Source organism: Mobula birostris, chromosome 9 (assembly GCF_030028105.1).
Source record: "Mobula birostris isolate sMobBir1 chromosome 9, sMobBir1.hap1, whole genome shotgun sequence".
NCBI classification, from domain to species: domain Eukaryota; kingdom Metazoa; phylum Chordata; class Chondrichthyes; order Myliobatiformes; family Myliobatidae; genus Mobula; species Mobula birostris.
In genome coordinates this window covers 113,566,488-113,582,703 of record NC_092378.1, presented here as the reverse complement: position 1 = coordinate 113,582,703, position 16,216 = coordinate 113,566,488, and the positions used below count along the sequence as shown (strand labels likewise).

Sequence of the window (16,216 nt, the reverse complement as noted above, 5' to 3'; positions counted from 1 at the left end):
TTTTTAAGTTGTAAGGATACAAAGAATTTGGAAAAGGATACAACAGGATTTCAAGAGAGTGGACAAAAGTTGGCAGATAGAGTATAATGTGGAGAAATGTGAAGCTATTCACTTTGGTAGGAAGAATGCAGGCAGAATATTACTGATAGATTTATACTATTAGACATTGGTGTTCAGAGAGCTGAGGATCCTTGTTTGTACAAGAAGTACAGAAAGTTAGTGTGCAGATACAGCAAGTAACAAAGGGAATGGAATGTTGACCTTTATAAGGATGGAGTACAAAATGTGCTGTAATGGTACAAGGCTTCCCTGAAGATTGGAGTACATCATGCAATTTTAATCTTATCAAATGAAAGATATACTGGTCTTGGAGGTGTTACGTCAAAGTTTTACTAAGCTAATTTCTGGGAATTAGTTTTGGGCAATTTTCTGTCAATAATAGACGGTATCTGCCAAATCTGAGACAAGTATGGATTTATAAGAAAGTACAAAGTGCTGGGTGCAATGCTAAAAGAGAAGAAATAACTTCTCTTCAACTGCACAGCTTTTGTAATTTAAATTCTGTAATAAAATGCATAAGCTACACTCCTACCCCAAATTCTGATTTCAGATTTCCACCATCTACAGGTTTTGTTTTCAAAATCCCAGATACCTGACCCATCAGGTTTGAGGGTACAATTCTAAATGAGCCAATTGAGAATGCACAATATGTGCTTAGTAAGCTTCAAGGCAATTTGAAAAAGTGGCTAATGTATTTGATTTTAACTTTATAAATAATGGCATAAAGTAAGATTAATGGAGCCAAACTGAGTCTTTATGAAACAACTGCGCGAACAGGAGAATTAAGTCCAATTCTGGACAGCACAGTTGATGTGAAAGGTGTGAAGACCTTGGAAAGGTTGAGGCATAAAAATAATTCTAGGATTTTAGTTATGTTGGTGGACTGGGGAAGCTACAACTATCTTTTGAGTAGTGGAGATGGCAAAGAGATCTCTTGGATCAGGAGTTCCTAACCAGGGGTCCACAGGTCCCTTGGTTAATTGTAGGGGTCCATGGCATAAAAAATGTTTTAGAGTTATTTTAAGTAATGGATGAAATGAGCAGAGGAATAGACTGTTTTAAAGGCAATAAAGAACCAGGGTTCAAACACCCAGTGGCCACTTTATTAGGGACAAGATGTACCTAATAAAGTGGCCACTAAGTGTATTTACATATGTTGTTGGCCTTCTACAGTTGTAGCCCATGCACTTTAAGATTTAACATGTCTTGCACTCAGGGATGCTCTTTTACACACCACTGTTGTAATGTATGATTATCTGAATTACTGCCAGCTTGAACCAGTCTGGTTGTTCTCCTCTGACCTTTCTCATTAACAAGACATTTTTGCCCATAGAAATAATGCTCCCTAGATTTTTTTGTTTGATTTTAATGCCATTCTCTGTAAACTCCAGAAACTGTTGTGTGTGAGAATCTGAGGAGATCAGCAGGTTCTGAGATACTCCAACCACTCCGCCTAGCGCCAACACAATCATTCCATGGTCAAAGTCACTTTGATCACATTTCTTTCCCATTCTGATGTTTGGTCTGAATAACAATTGAGCAGCTTGACTATATCTACATGCTTTTATGCATTGAGTTGCTGCCACATGATTGGCAGATTAGATATTTGCATTAGTGAGAATGTGTACAGTTGTACCTGATAAGTGGACACTAAGTGTAGAATGAAGGTGATTGGTAGAACTAAGAATGGCTTGCCGTAGAAATTTTACACAGTAATAAATTATTGGACATTGGCAAATGTGTTGCCTCGGAATAAAATAAATTTCACAAAGACTTTGAAAGAAGTATGGTTTCAACTTTGCCAATGCCTGCACGTATGTTGACTTCATGTACAATCACAATACTATGAGGAGATATTTACTCTTTATAAATGAACACAAGAGATTCTGCAGAGGCTGAAAATCTCAAGCAACACACAAAAATGCCAGAGGAACTAAGCAATTCAGGCAGTATCAATAGAGAAGAATAAATAGTCCGCTCAAGGCTATACAGATCTGTTTAAAGTTCAAAGTAAATTTAATACCAATGTATAGGTTGCCCTGAGATTCTGGCCATGTTCATATGAAGACTGCCCGACTTGCTGAGTTCTTCTTCCAGTTGTGTGTGTTGTTCATAAAGTGAAAAAGGTGTGTGAAATAGTCTACAGGGAAACTGGACTAAGATCCGCAGCAAAATTTTAATATTAAGTGTCTGATAAAAATTTTGTTTCAGTTCGGGCAATTAATTTTCATCCCACTTAATTTACTGTTGAATTTAATATACCATTTAATAGCAGAATGAACATTGACAAATCAAATGTGTCTTTAACACTGTAGGTTTCTGTGATGCATGCAATACTGCCTACAGACATTTTGCTGTGGATCCATGGCTACAAACAGCTGCTCTAAACCCTGGCCAAGCTAATGGGTCATTTACCTGGGATTTTGAAAATCAAAAATCTGAATGTGCCGTGAATCGAAAATGGGGACGGAGCAGTAGCTTTTGATTGTATTACAATAATTTAAATAACCAACGCTGTGTGCAGACGAGATGTTGTTTTCTTGTCCAAGATAAGTCAAACAAGTTCCTTTAGACAATAAATGAAGTATATTTACACATAACACATACTTGTACTTGAAAATATAATATACGTGGTAAATTTAACATATTTGTAAAGAAAGTATACAATGGAACAAAGGAACCAGTAATACCTAAACATAGAAGACAGAAGAAGCAAAACAAAATATTTATCCTCCATGGTAACATGACTTAATATAAGTAGGTGATAGATAATAAAAAAGTGTCTTTTTTCCATTATGGAAAATACAATACATTCAAATTTTAATTCAACAATTGTCTAACGACTGCATTCAGATATAAATAGCGCTATTGATTTTCCTTTCAATAGGTGACAACGTAGTGTTCTTGCAATCTGTAAATTGTACACAATGTTTGTTCATATGCCCGATTTCTGCACAAAGTGAAGGTACCACAAAATTTTACAGGTGAAGGCACAAGTTACAGTTACTGAAAGTTTAGTATAACCCTTACTGGATACTCAATATTTTGTTAATTCATTTTGAAAGAAAAAGCATACGAGGGAATTGTAGTCAAATCCTGTAGCTTTTTGTCAATTGACAGTCATCCATTAACAGTGTATTGGTTGACATTATTGAACTAACTTTTAACAATTTTGATGCAGTAAAATGGCATATTTGACTGTTTCGGGAGCAGTAAAAGAACTATGTTGTTTACACACTAGCATTGACAAACATTGTAATGGTGTGCTGCCTTTTAGAAGTATCTGATGGTAGATCCACATTTCTAAAAAAAATTACAGCAACTGCAGGCTTCCAATTGAACACTTGTTTACATTTAAGCTTCATTGAAACACCATTGTATTTCCCTCACATATCTTGATCAAAGGAAGTTCTGACAGAGGGTCTTTGATCTTGAGTGCTGGCTCTGTCTCCAGCTCCACAGATGCTGCCTGATCTGCTGAGTATTTTCAGTTTTTATGTCATATTTCTGGAGTCTGGAGTTTTTTTTTGATTCTCAAACTTGTATATGGTATCTCTAACTGAGAACTAATTTAATTCATTGAACAACTTGTATTAATTAAATTACTCAATTAAGTAATTAAATTTATGTACATTTAGTCATTATGATTAATCTATTAAAATTATTCCAGTTCAGTTCACTATATGATTTTCTAGAATTATTTAATTATTATTTAATAATTCTAGAGTTACATAATCATATTCATTGAAGTTACACTAGTATGTAAATACCATCTCAGTTTATTTATCTATTTAGAAATATAGCACAGAATAGAGCCTTCCGGTCCATTGAGCCACACAACCCAGCAACGCCCAACAACTCTGATCCTACCTAATCACAGGACAATTTGAAGTGACCAATTAACTTACCCAATTCGTTTTTGAACTGTGGGAGGAAATTGGTGTACCCAGAGAAAGCCCAGGCATTTCATGGGGAGGGCGTACAGACTCCTTACAGAGGACGCCAGGATTGATCCCCGATGTTCCGAGCTCTAATAGTGTCACACTAACCACTACACTTCCCTAGTACAAGATAAAGACTGCAAAGCAGTTGAAGAATTTTAAAAAAATAATATGGTAGTTAGTGTTCTTTGTGATAGAATTTAAGGATTGAAATATTAAATTGTTTAAATAAAAAATGGCACATTAACCGAAACAAATCTTCAAACTAATAATGGAAAATCTGGCTACCAATTTTCCAAATGAATATATAAAAACTGCAGCTTCTGCATACTTTTGTTAACTTGCATACTGTTTGAATAGAAATAGTTCTTTTCTCACTGAAACTCTCAATGAGTGATTTCAACTCTTTTGGAATGTTTAATGGCAAAATGATTTTAGGGTTCCATAATTATGTTCTTGGTTAATGTTGTACATCTTAACAATATTTCTTCTCTCTGTGGTCTTGGAGGTATCTTGGGTATTGGATTTGTAGTAGAGTTATTCTCACTTGTTGAAGGTTCAGGGATGTTTCTTAAATCACCCCCCTTCTCACCAGAATCATTCAAATTTTTATTTGTGAGCTGAGAAACTCCATTTTGGTTCTTTTCAAGCAGTTCCGATATGCTAGCAGAACTTTGAGAGCTGTTGAGACTGTCTGAACTGCTGTCTTGAGATAAATGTGACCTGTTTGACCTTACAGTGGACAAGCTACCATCATCACTCAAATTTTCTGACTCATCTGCATCATGAAGGTTTAACTCATTGTCAAATATGTTTTCATCATTCAAAGAGTTCATAGATATTGATTTTTGCCGATACAGTCTTTTTCTGGCATTTTTGGTATTTGTAGTTGTCAAATAATGTCTAGCATTGTCTGGATCTGCATTTCTTGATTGAATATCTGGATCTTTGTCGGGAAGACTGAGGTTTGGGGTAGAATTGTACATGGTTGCCTTGGTGAGGAACTGGAATTTTGAATGCGGGTTTCTGTACAGCTGAAGGTAGACAGATGGGACATATCCAGACCGTCCATTATACCTGTTTATCAATAAAATCATGAAAATTAGTCTTTAAGATGCTTCACAGTTTTCAAAATGCACAGTGGTAAATTTAATGCTTTGTAACTTGTTGATACTAATTAGAGCACATTTAGAATTTCTCCCAGACTCCAAAAGTCATGATGCCTTTTCCTATTTAGCTAAGCCTTGATATAATGAAGGTGTTTTTAAGACTGAGTATTAACACTTGAAACAACAACAGTGGGAACTATATTTTATAACATTAATTGCTATGAAGCATTTTGAGGTATCCTGAATGGGATGATGATAAACTTTTTAAAAAGCTATTTTACTTTGTCACAAATTTAAATCAAAGGTTTTTGCTACATTTAGAAGCTACATAGTTATTAATAATTTCAAATCAAGTACAAATCTTGTTGATTAGATGTAATTCACAATTAATCGCAGACACTATTGGTGAAGAATTAAGAAGAAAGTAAGACAAACCTGGCAAGCCACCATCCATCAGTAGATTTCTTTAAGACTTCAACCATGCCTCCAACATGTATGGATAGTTCATCTTCATTCTTTGCATCATAGCTTTCAGTAGCGTAATACGGAGATTCATAATCTACAGAAACTAAAAAAGACCAAAATTACTTTTTTCAAACATGTTGACATTGCTAAATAATTATTTGAAATATAATAAGACATTGCCTTCTGCTTAAATAAGAACTACAAAATATACAGGGATCTTAATTGGCTTTCACTTGTCAATTATAAAGGTAAAAGAGGAGAGAATAAGCACATCTTGACAACTTAAGACAATTTTCTAGAATGCAATTGATATTTTGGTTTAATGTCTCAAAATGTGGGTCTGAATTCTGCATTTTATTTCAGCCTGGATGTAGCACGGAATCAGACTCTGGAATTTAACAGCGTGATTGCTTTCATAGATGCCAAACAATGCCAAATTAAGAAAAAGATAGAAGAGGTGATTAAGGTTCAGGAGAAGAGATAAAGTCTACAAGTTAACAAGTGTGCAATTACAAACTGTCTACTTGCCTTAAATATTATCACAGTAACTTCATTATTTACTTATTATTACTGTTATTTTATTTTTTTCTATATTATGTACTACATTGAACTGCTGCTGTTAACAAATTTCACGACACATGCTGGAGATAATAAACCTGATTCTAGTTAATATGCAAAATAATGAAAGTTTTCTAGAATACAAATTAGAAATTGTCAAGAGATTTGGATATTATACTGCAGAGATCGTATATAAATGATGTCCCTACAGTCCTTTGGAATTGATTTCATCCCAAATTGCGCCATGCTGCTTTTGTTAAATCTAGTTTCCGTGTTACATGGAGACAGGAGACTGCAGATGCTGGAATCTGAAGTAATGCAAAATACTGGAAGATTTCAGAGAGTAGAGCAGCCTACATGGAGGGAAATGGATGGTCAGCTGGGCAGCTGAAGAGTGCAGACATGAAATGTCCGCTATCCGTTTCCCCTTTAGGTCGTCCCTGACTCACTGCTCCAGAATCTTCTGTTGCTTCTGGGTGACACTCCAGTACTCAAAGAGATGCCTAGACATAGTGAACTTACCATCTACCTCACTCTCCAATGGCCTAGACAAGAGACTCCTGAGATAAGGAGCTGGAAACCAGGCTAACTGCTTCCTTTCATTTTCCACGAGCCACCAGCCTACAAAACAAATGTTGTGACATTTTAGATCAAGAAGTTTTCATGTGAATATCTACATCAAACATGTATTGTTGTGATCAAATAATACAGACAGTGAGGAGGGAGTGGAATTATAGAGAAGATTCTGGAAATATTCTCTACAGCTGCAGATACATAGTAATCCAGCAGTTAGTGCTTCCCTTTGTACCACTTGCAATTGCCGATTGGAGTTCAATTCCTGCCACTGTCTGTAAGGAGTTTCAACGTTCTCCCCATGATTGCGTGGGTTTCTTCCGGGGGCGCCGGAGGCTCCAGTTTCCTCCCATATTCCAAAAAGATGTACGCTTAGCATTAGTGAATTGTGGGCATGCTGAGTTGGTGTTGGAAGTGTGGTGACACCAGCCAGCTGCCTGGCACAATCCTCACTGGTTTGATTTGATGAAACACCACATTTCACTGAATGTTTCAACGTACATGTGTCAAATAAAGTTAACTTTATCTTGGATACTTGATCTGCAGAGGGAGACAGAGTTTCTGATGAGTGGTCATCAACCTTCAATGTTAGCTCTGCTTTTCCCTACATGTGCTGCCTGGTCTGATGAACAATTCCATTGTATTCTGGTTTTTTCCCATCAAACTTCTTAACTGCTTTGGTGGTAATTATCACTGTCATTTTAATAAAATGAATTACAAAACATACTAGTTCTCGCATTTGCTAAAATGTTGAACAGCTACACAAATGGTTAGTAGGAACCATCCACTAAAAATCATTTGGATTTGTTTTTTTCTAGAAACTTCTATATAATTACTAGAGTGAGCTATAGTGCCACATAACATTGTTTCTGCCACACCACACGTAATCAGGGCTGTTTTATATCATTAATATTTTCTGATGGAATTTTAAGATCCTTCTCCAAAATACATTTCATTGAAACTGCAGAATTGGAACCCTCCAGTAGAAGAGCTGATCGAGTCTCCTCATCCCAAACCAAACCACTTTGTATCACAATGGGTCCTCAAACTGAATCACAAACAGGAGAAAATCTGCAGATGCTGGAAATCGGAGCAACACACACAAAAATGCTGGGGGAGCTCAGCAGGCCAGGCAGCATCTCTGGAAAAGAGCACAGTCGCCGTTTCGGGCTGAAACCCTTCAGTAGTCCCGCTGAGTTCCTCCAGCATTGTGTGTGTGTGTTCCTCGAACTAAATGATCGATTTCCTATCTCCTCCCGTGATGTGACTACAAAGAGAATGTCTGGGTTTGTTTAAAAGAAGAATACCTGATGAGTTCTTGGTAATGACATCAACTACTTCGTCCTCCAACACCTTAAACGGATTGTTCCTGGTATCTTTTCCTTCATAAGTAGCAATGCATTTGTAACTCTCCGAGGCCATCGGCCGCGTGATGTTTTCGATACATTTCGCGCCTGTATGCCTCCATGTGCTTCTTCTCCGTCCAGTTGCAGATGGCATGTTGATAACACTACAGTCAAAGAGAAGGTTTGTATCAATACAACCGGCCAACTGATCATTGGGGAATAATCTTTAGAGATCTGATACAGGGGTAACCAGGTTCAAATTCAAGTAACCCCTAATAACTCTTTGGATGGACTGATTTGTACTTAAGCTCACCTGTCCGAGGGGAAAGAAGGCGCCAAGTCACTTTCGGTGGGGAGGAAGAATTGGATAACATCTTGATCCTCTGAGATTTTAACACTGCTTCGCAATAGCTCCGAGCAGTAATTCTCCAGTAAGCCCATTCTGAGGATCGATTTACCTATTTGGGTCCGTCGTTTTTCCTTCCAGGAAACATCTGCAAGGTAAGCAGAATACTTCACATCCTGAACTTAGGTCAGCAGTCTAATAAGTAAAGCACTTTTGGCGATAGTTACTGAACAAATTTACGCGTAGATTGTTTTAAAGTAACGCGAGGCATGTACAGTTTATCTCAAGAATTAATATGATTTCTTATAGTTTTATTAATATTTACCAAAACCAAGACACATAATTCCGTAGTTTAATCTTGTGTTTTGATCTCAAGGTTACATTGATCTTACCTTGGAATTTTGGAATAATTCGATCCGACTTTTTAATGCGCCCTGCCTCCAACGGGTACTTCTTTACAACCGTTTTCTGTCATTCAGAAGAAGTAAAATAGATAAATATGCCAGCACAACGGAAGAGGGGTTGTTTAAAATTCATCTAGCTTTGGAATACTTACATGGAGTTTCTGAAACTCGTCAAACGTTCTATACACTATAACATCATTTCGATCCGACCACAGAACGGAGGCAAGGTAACACTGTCAATGATTAAAAAAAGGTAAGTTATGTATAAATACTAACATACAGCTGATAGAACTATTAGAGATCGCCGGGGAGGAGGACAACATTTTAACGTGATACTCGAATAATACAGGACGGGATAATTATGAAATAGATTACCTTTTGCTTTTTGTGTCGTATTAATCCAATGATTCGAACATTGAGCGGAAATCTTCTGTACATCTTTACTCCGAGTAGTCTGTTGCTTCAGCAGAGCTCTGAGTTTGTGACTGATTACTGAGTATTTATAGGGACACCTGTTCCTCCCTCTTTCCCAGCAAAGTGACGTTACCGCCGACAGTCTCAATGCTCATTCCACTCCCGTTGCGTAGTCATGTGCTGAAGTTCTTGTCTACTGTTGTTAACTGGAAGGAAGTTCTACAGTGACGATAACTACTTAGAAACTCAGCAGGTCAGGCAGCATCCAAGGAAAAGACATTTCGGGCCGAGACCGTTCTGTAGGCTTGTGTTGCTGTGGACCAGTGTGAGATGAAGTATTGGAACACTGGAATGGCGGACATTGACATGGTCCAGTTATTCCTCCGCCCCATGCCCTGCCAAATGATCTCTGAGATGCACATGACCCTGTGCGCCCTTTGCGAAGAAGTAACTTGGCAGTTTTCTGCTCTGGTTGGAGACCGACACTCTGCCAACCCCGGTGATTTCAGCAGCTCATGTCGTTGCTTGTGAGTGACTCTTGGCAGTTACTAACACAAGGCAGCCCTACCGACTCTGTGACCTTACCAGAGTGCAAGTGAAACACTGCATTCCCAGAGAATGTTCTCTTTAACTGCAGATCTCCCAAGATAGTCGGAAAGCCATCCAGCTAATTAAGGGTTGGAAAGATTTTTCCAAACCCCGATTTCATGTACTGTAAATCATTTTAATCCTAAACTAAATTTGTTTTCACAATTCCATTCCAGGCAAAGAACAAATTAAACCTCTTGGCATTTTAAATGTATATAACATGCCTTATTGTATACTTCAAAGGAAGAAATTTCAACTTTATTAGTTTAAAAAAATGCCAGTGCTTAAGAAGAGTTGTGTGAGCTGCCTCAACGTGTATTGACCAATGGCACTTGTATCTACTGTGATGAAGTGCTTTGAGAAGTTTATCATAGCTAAAATTAATTCCAGCCTAAGCAAGGACTTGGACCTGCTGGAATTTGCCTATTGCCACAATAGGTCTACAGCAGATGCAGTCTCACTGGTTCTCCACCTGGCCTTGGATCCCTTGGACCATAGTAATACCTATGCCAGGCTGCTGTTTATTGTTTACAACTCAGCCTTCAGCACAAATATACCCTCATGACTAATCAGCAAACTCTAAAACCTGGGCTTCTATACCATCATCTGCAACTGGATCCTTGACTTCCTCATCTGGAGACCACAGTCTGTGCAGATCAGAAATAACATCTCCTCCTGGCTGAGAATCAACACTGACGCACCTCAAGGATGCATGCTTAGCCCACTGCCCTGCTCTCTCTACACCCATGACTGAAACACCATCTATAAATTTACTGATGACACAACTATTGTTGGCAGATTTTCATGTGGTGATGCATAAGTGGGCAGGAGCGAGGTGGGACAGCTGATTGAGTGGTGTTACAGCAACAACCTTGCGCTTAACGTCAGTAAGGCGAAGAAATTGCTTGTGGACTTAAGGAAGGGGAAGTTGAGGTACCATACTAATATTCATTGGGGGATCAACAGTGGAAAGGGTGAGCATTTTCAATTTCCTGAGTGTCAACATCTCTGAAGATCTAGCCTGGGCCCAACATATTGATGCAATTAAAAAAAGTCACAACAGTGGCTATATTTCGTGAGGAGTCTGAGGAGAAGTGGAACATCACCAAAGCCACTCACAAGTTTCAACAGATGTACTGTGGAGAGCATTCTAACTGGTTGCATCACTATCTTGTATAGAGGTGGCCACAGCAAAGGATCGGAAAAAGCTGCAGAAAGTTGTAAATTCAACCGGCTCCATCATGGGCCCTAGCCTGCCCAACCTTGAGGACATTTTCAAAAGGCAATGCTTCGAAAGGTGGTATCCATCATTAAGGACAGGCATCATCCAGGACATGTCCCGTTCTCATTGCTGCCAAGAAGGAGAATCAATAAGGAAGTACAGGAGCCTGAAGACTTACAGTCCATGTTTCAGGAACAGTTTCTTCTGCTTCATCAGCTTTCTGAATGGACAATGAATCCATGAACACTCCCTCTGTACTTCTCCCTCTCTTTTTGCACTCTGTTTAATTTAATTTTCATATATATATATATATATATATATATATATATATATATATATTATTGTAGTTTATGGTTATTATTATGTATTGCAATACAACAAGTTCCATGACAAACAGTATGGCAGTGATATTAAACTGGATTCTGATTCTAACAACCTTCAATAATTGTAAGGAATAATGTAACTTTCCTTAGTCTATTGATTTGGTAACCTGGAATTTTGTGAACATGACTTATTGTTCCACTTGGTTTCTTGATATGATAATGTGAGAACAATGATACAGATTTTTCTTTAATAAGTAGTATGAACAGGAGAGAATTCTCTTCTGAGCTGTCATTAGGTAGTCTGGGAGAAGATTTAAAACTTTCATCGAAGGCATCTTGAAGAAATGCTACCACTCCACTGACCCCTGAGACAGATGATTACAAGAAGTGGCGATTGAGCATTCCAGATAGTATTGAGAACCTGAAGGCCATACATACAGAACACAAAATGCCTTTGTGTTAGTAGTGGACAGAGTGGACCACGGCACAAACTAGCAGGAAAGCTTCCTGCTTTCATCAACCACCACCTTCCCATCTCGCGATGCGCCTGCAGTTCGCATATTGGCCTCATTTGCCACAAAGCTATCTCCAATCCGGTTTATTTCCAAAAGAAGAAATAAGAATGGGCTTTATGACAGATACATAAATAATAATTTTCTCCTCCGTTGTTGCCTTACTTATTTAATTAACCAACTGATTTTAATTTATCACCATTTCCATGAAATCTGCAAATATTTTCTATGTAGGTACATCTTTCCAAAATCACCCACTCTTGTAACCTCAACAATTCAGTTCAATGTATTAGTGATCAGTTGTTTGTAAACCTTTGCTGACAGTCCCCGTGGATATCTATCTGGTTTAGGTTAGTACTTGCAACACCCTTCACTTCAGTTCTGTCTGCAGCTGATAGGTTACCATTGTTTTATTTTCCTGATTAACAATTTGCTTGTTTTTGTAATATAAAAAAATTCCAGTTTTCCAATCCACAGTACAGCAAATCATTTTTTCTCTCACATATCTCAACTCAGCAATATTTCAGTACACGAAGTTATGCATCTTTGAGTGAAAGGGAGAACAAAAATGTTTTATTCACTAGCAACCATTTTACAAAATTGAAATGGCTGCTTTAATTTATTTTGATCTGCCTTTACTGAAGTAGGGGCATTTAGATCAGTCATAACCATAAATATGTCATGGGAATTTTCTGTTAATACTACACTGTAAGTTACAAATATAACCTGTGTCTCCTTAATCTACTACAGGAAATGAAGGCTGTTATTATCTTGGTACGTAGTTTCTGACTGCATGCCTTCCAGATAGATCATTCCCTATGAAATACATTGAGGGAGCACAAAAGGACAAAGAGAATGCAGAATATAGTATTACAGTTACAGAGAAAGTGCAGAGCGTGTAGACGAATACAGAGCATGAGCCGTGCTGAGATAGATAGAGAGATGTTCACAGGGGATCTATCCAAGAGTCTTATCACAACAGAGTAGAAGCTGTCCTGGAGCCTGGTGGGAGTTATTCTCAAGCTTTTGCTTCCTCTGCCCATTGGGAAGTGGGGGGTGGACACGACAGAGTGACCAAAGCGGTGGGGGAACGGTCCATGATATGTTGGCTGATTTCCTGGGGCAGCTATGCACTTAGAATTATAGAAGGCCTTCCTTACAGTGCTGTACCAAGAGCTTTTGTGGGAAATAGTTAGTGTAACAGGTAACAGTGTGGAGAGAAGATTGGTTGCTCAACAGGAAACAGAAATCCAGTGTACAGGCCAGCCCTGGGTAATGAGCAGGTTGTGTTTGTACAGCAGCAAATTAGTTGATCTTGTTCATAGCATGAAAATACACAAGTGGTAATCATACCTCTGCAATATTGTAATGAATGGTATCAGAATCAAATAAAACTGATAAGAAAGCAGTTATAAGAACAGAGAGAGGAAACAATTTCTGCCGTTGAAAGGTATTGGACTACTAAATGTAATAATATTGTAGGCATTCAGTTGTTTGTGGTCAGGCTCTTATAGCCTAGGGAAAACCTGTAAAGGGATTTCATTATGGTTGACAAGTGGTGTACCACAGGTCTTAATGCTGGATTCATCATTTTTACAATTTCTATAAATGATCAGGAAAAGGCAGAAAAGGCATGGGTGCTAAATTTACTCATGACACCAGGAAAGACTGGAAACAAAGATTTGAAGGAAGCCTAAGGAGGGAACAAAGAAATGTCAACATGGTAACTGAGTGGGCAATAATTTAGCAAAAGAAAATGTGAAATTGTATGTTTTCCCAGGAAAGCTAAAAAATTACGCATATTATCTAAATGATGAGAGATTGCAGAGCAATCATAGGTAATGATTTGCAAAAGGCTAGCATGCTGACATAGGCGGTACATAGGAAAACTAGTAGAATGTTATCGTTTATTGCTGAAGATATTAAATGAAATGTAGAGCAGTTATGCTTCGGTTATATAGGGCTCTAATGAGATTGCACGTCGAGTACTATTGACATTTAAAAGCTCCTTATGTGTCAGAACCTATCATTAAAAATGAAGAGGGACATTTTTTTAAAGATAATATTGTGAGGGGTCCTGTCAAGACGTTGTGTTTTGTAAATGAATCTGGACAGTGAGATTACTGTTGTAGAAAGAAGGTTTGTCCATTTCAGGGAGAAGTGAGATGAAGCCCCCCCCCCCCCACCCCACCCCACCCCACCCATAGGTACATTTAATGTCAGAGAAATGTATACAATATACATCCAGAAATTCTTTTTCTTTGCAGATATCTATGCAAACAGAGGTGTGCTCCAAAGAATGAATGGGGTTATGAGCCTTTGGAACTTTTGGTATTGGTATCTGTATCGGTTTCTTATTGTCACAAGTGCCAAGATATAGTGAAAAGATAGTTGTGCGTGCCGTTCATAAGGATCAAAGGATCACACAGAACATTGAGCTAGAATAGAGTACAACAATAACAATGAGTACAATAATAAAGTATAAAAGCTACTGAAAAAGTGCAGTGGAGGTAACTGATAAATTGCAAGATCATAACGAGTTAGATTGTGAAGCTCAGAGTCTATCCTAATGTACAAGAGGTCCATTCGAGTCTGGTAACAGTGGGATAGAAGGTGTCCTTGAGCCTGGTGGTATGTGCTTTCAGGCTTTTGTATCTTCTGCCCAATGAGAGAGGGGGTGTGGGGAAGAAGAGAAGAGACAATGTCCGAGGTTGGTGGAGTCTTTGCTTATTTTGGCTGCTTTACTGAGGCAGCGAGAAGTATAGACAAAGTCCATAGAATATAGACAAAGTCCATAGAAGGGAGGCTGGTTTCCGTGATGTGCTGAGCTGTGTCCATAAATCGCTGTAGTTTCCTGTGGTCACTGGCAGAGCAGGTGCCATTCCAAGCCATTCTACGTCCAGACAGAATAGTCTCTATGGTACATTGATAAAAATTGGTAAGTGTTGATGGGAACATGTTGAATTTCTCTAACTTCCTGAGGAATTAGAGGCATTGATGAGATTTCTCGCCCATGACACCTATGTGGTTGGACCGGGACAGGCCATTGATGATGGTCACACCTAGAAACTTGAAACTTTTAACCTCAACACCGTCAATATAGGCAGGAGTATGTGCACCACTCTTCCCCACCCCATCTTCTGAAGTCAACGATCAGCTCTTGTTGATATTGAGGGAAAGGCTGTTGTCATGATGGTACTTCATTAGACTCTGATCTCCTTCTTGTAGTCCAGCTCATTGATATTTCATGCGGCCCGTCAGTGCAAATTGGTAGATAAACTTACAGCAGAATCTGATCAGAGGGGGGTCAGCAAGTCAAGCATCCAGTTGTAGAGGGCGGCATTAACTTCCAGGGTCCAGAGTTCAGAGAAAAGTTTGCTTGCAGTACGACAGGAGGCCAAATTGTAGTCAGTCAACAATAGAGTAATGTAGGTGTCTTTACGGTCCAGATGCTTCAGAGACTAGTAGGACCAGGGAGATGGTGTCCACCATAGACCTCTTTTGGCAGTAGGCACATTGCATTGGGTCAAGGTCTTCTGGAAAACTGGAGTCAATGTGTGCCATGACCAGCCTCCATATGCACTTCATGATATTGATGCATCTTCCTTCTTTGAAGGGCAGTATCACTGACTTTTCAAGACTTCAAGGTAGAGTAAATAGATATTTGAGGAGGAAGGATATTAAAGATTACTACAGACAGATGGGAATGGGGAATTTTGGTTGAAATCAACTCATCCATGACCTTATTAAAATAGCACAAACTCGAGTAGCCGAAGAACCTACTTCTGCTCCTGTGTTCATAATTCACAAGTTACCAAGAAAAATCCACTTACAGGAAGCCACTTACGGTTTGTACAGAGTGAACCAGCAAGCCTTGGGGTGAGCCATTGTTAACATGGGGCAATTTCTGTGGTCTGGCACTGGTCACATCCCAAGAGGGCAGAGTGTCAACCCGCACTTTTGGAGATCGAGATTTTATTCTGCAACTAACTACTGCTGGTCCAGTCCCAATGGTTCTTCTTACTGGCAGTCAAGCTTTTGTCTTTGCACTGGACTGCTTCTGCAAAACAGTAAATTTCATCTCGTAGAAGACAGTGACAATAAACCTGATTCTGGTCCTGCTTCTGATCATTGTCAAGAACTGTTCTGTTTCCTCAGGAAAAGCAGATACGAAACAAAATCAAATAGTAATACTCGGCACATGTTGGAAATGTGAAATAACAGTCAAAAGTGCTGGAAATGTTCAGCAGTTCAGGCAGCACCTGTGGAAGAGGAAACAGAGTTACAACCTCGTGACAATAAAATACTTTTGCAAGGAAACGTTTTTATTGACGACGTTTTCCAAGTCAATGAAT

The 16,216-nt window shown here is 38.6% G+C and overlaps 2 protein-coding genes across 4 annotated transcripts in view; one reads left to right on the top strand and one right to left on the bottom strand.

Moving 5' to 3' along the window:
- The window catches only part of tbl3 (transducin beta like 3), a 95,312-nt gene extending 89,108 nt beyond the window's left edge, over positions 1 to 6,204 (top strand). Inside the window, exon 25 of one of the 3 annotated variants that reach the window (XR_011887249.1) lies at positions 5,939 to 6,204. The gene's annotated coding sequence lies outside the window, so the exon portion shown is untranslated. Of the gene's footprint in view, positions 1 to 2,375; positions 2,817 to 5,938 lie in introns of those variants that run through there. The other 2 variants (XR_011887247.1, XR_011887248.1) reach the window with 2 other exon arrangements.
- Positions 3,698 to 15,749, bottom strand: LOC140202436 (NADPH oxidase organizer 1-like). Its single transcript, XM_072267302.1, has 9 exons — positions 15,709 to 15,749; positions 9,178 to 9,256; positions 8,955 to 9,035; positions 8,791 to 8,866; positions 8,366 to 8,546; positions 8,014 to 8,216; positions 6,656 to 6,754; positions 5,546 to 5,678; positions 3,698 to 5,078 (listed from the first exon to the last, which is right to left on the bottom strand). The coding sequence occupies exons 1-9, from the start codon at positions 15,747 to 15,749 to the stop codon at positions 4,436 to 4,438; spliced, it is 1,536 nt and encodes a 511-aa protein (XP_072123403.1). The 3' UTR covers positions 3,698 to 4,435.
- Between the last annotated feature and the right edge of the window lie 467 nt (positions 15,750 to 16,216).

Excerpts from the sequence above, each read along its gene's own strand:
- LOC140202436 (XM_072267302.1), bottom strand. The coding sequence starts at position 15,749 with ATGGCTCACCCCAAGGCTTGCTGGTTCACTCTGTACAAACC. Across the intron at positions 8,217-8,365 it reads CCTTCTTTCCCCTCGGACAG|TGTTATCAACATGCCATCTG; the intron begins GTGAGCTTAAGT and ends CTTTGACTGTAG. Across the intron at positions 6,755-8,013 it reads CATTACCAAGAACTCATCAG|GCTGGTGGCTCGTGGAAAAT; the intron begins GTATTCTTCTTT and ends TTTGTTTTGTAG.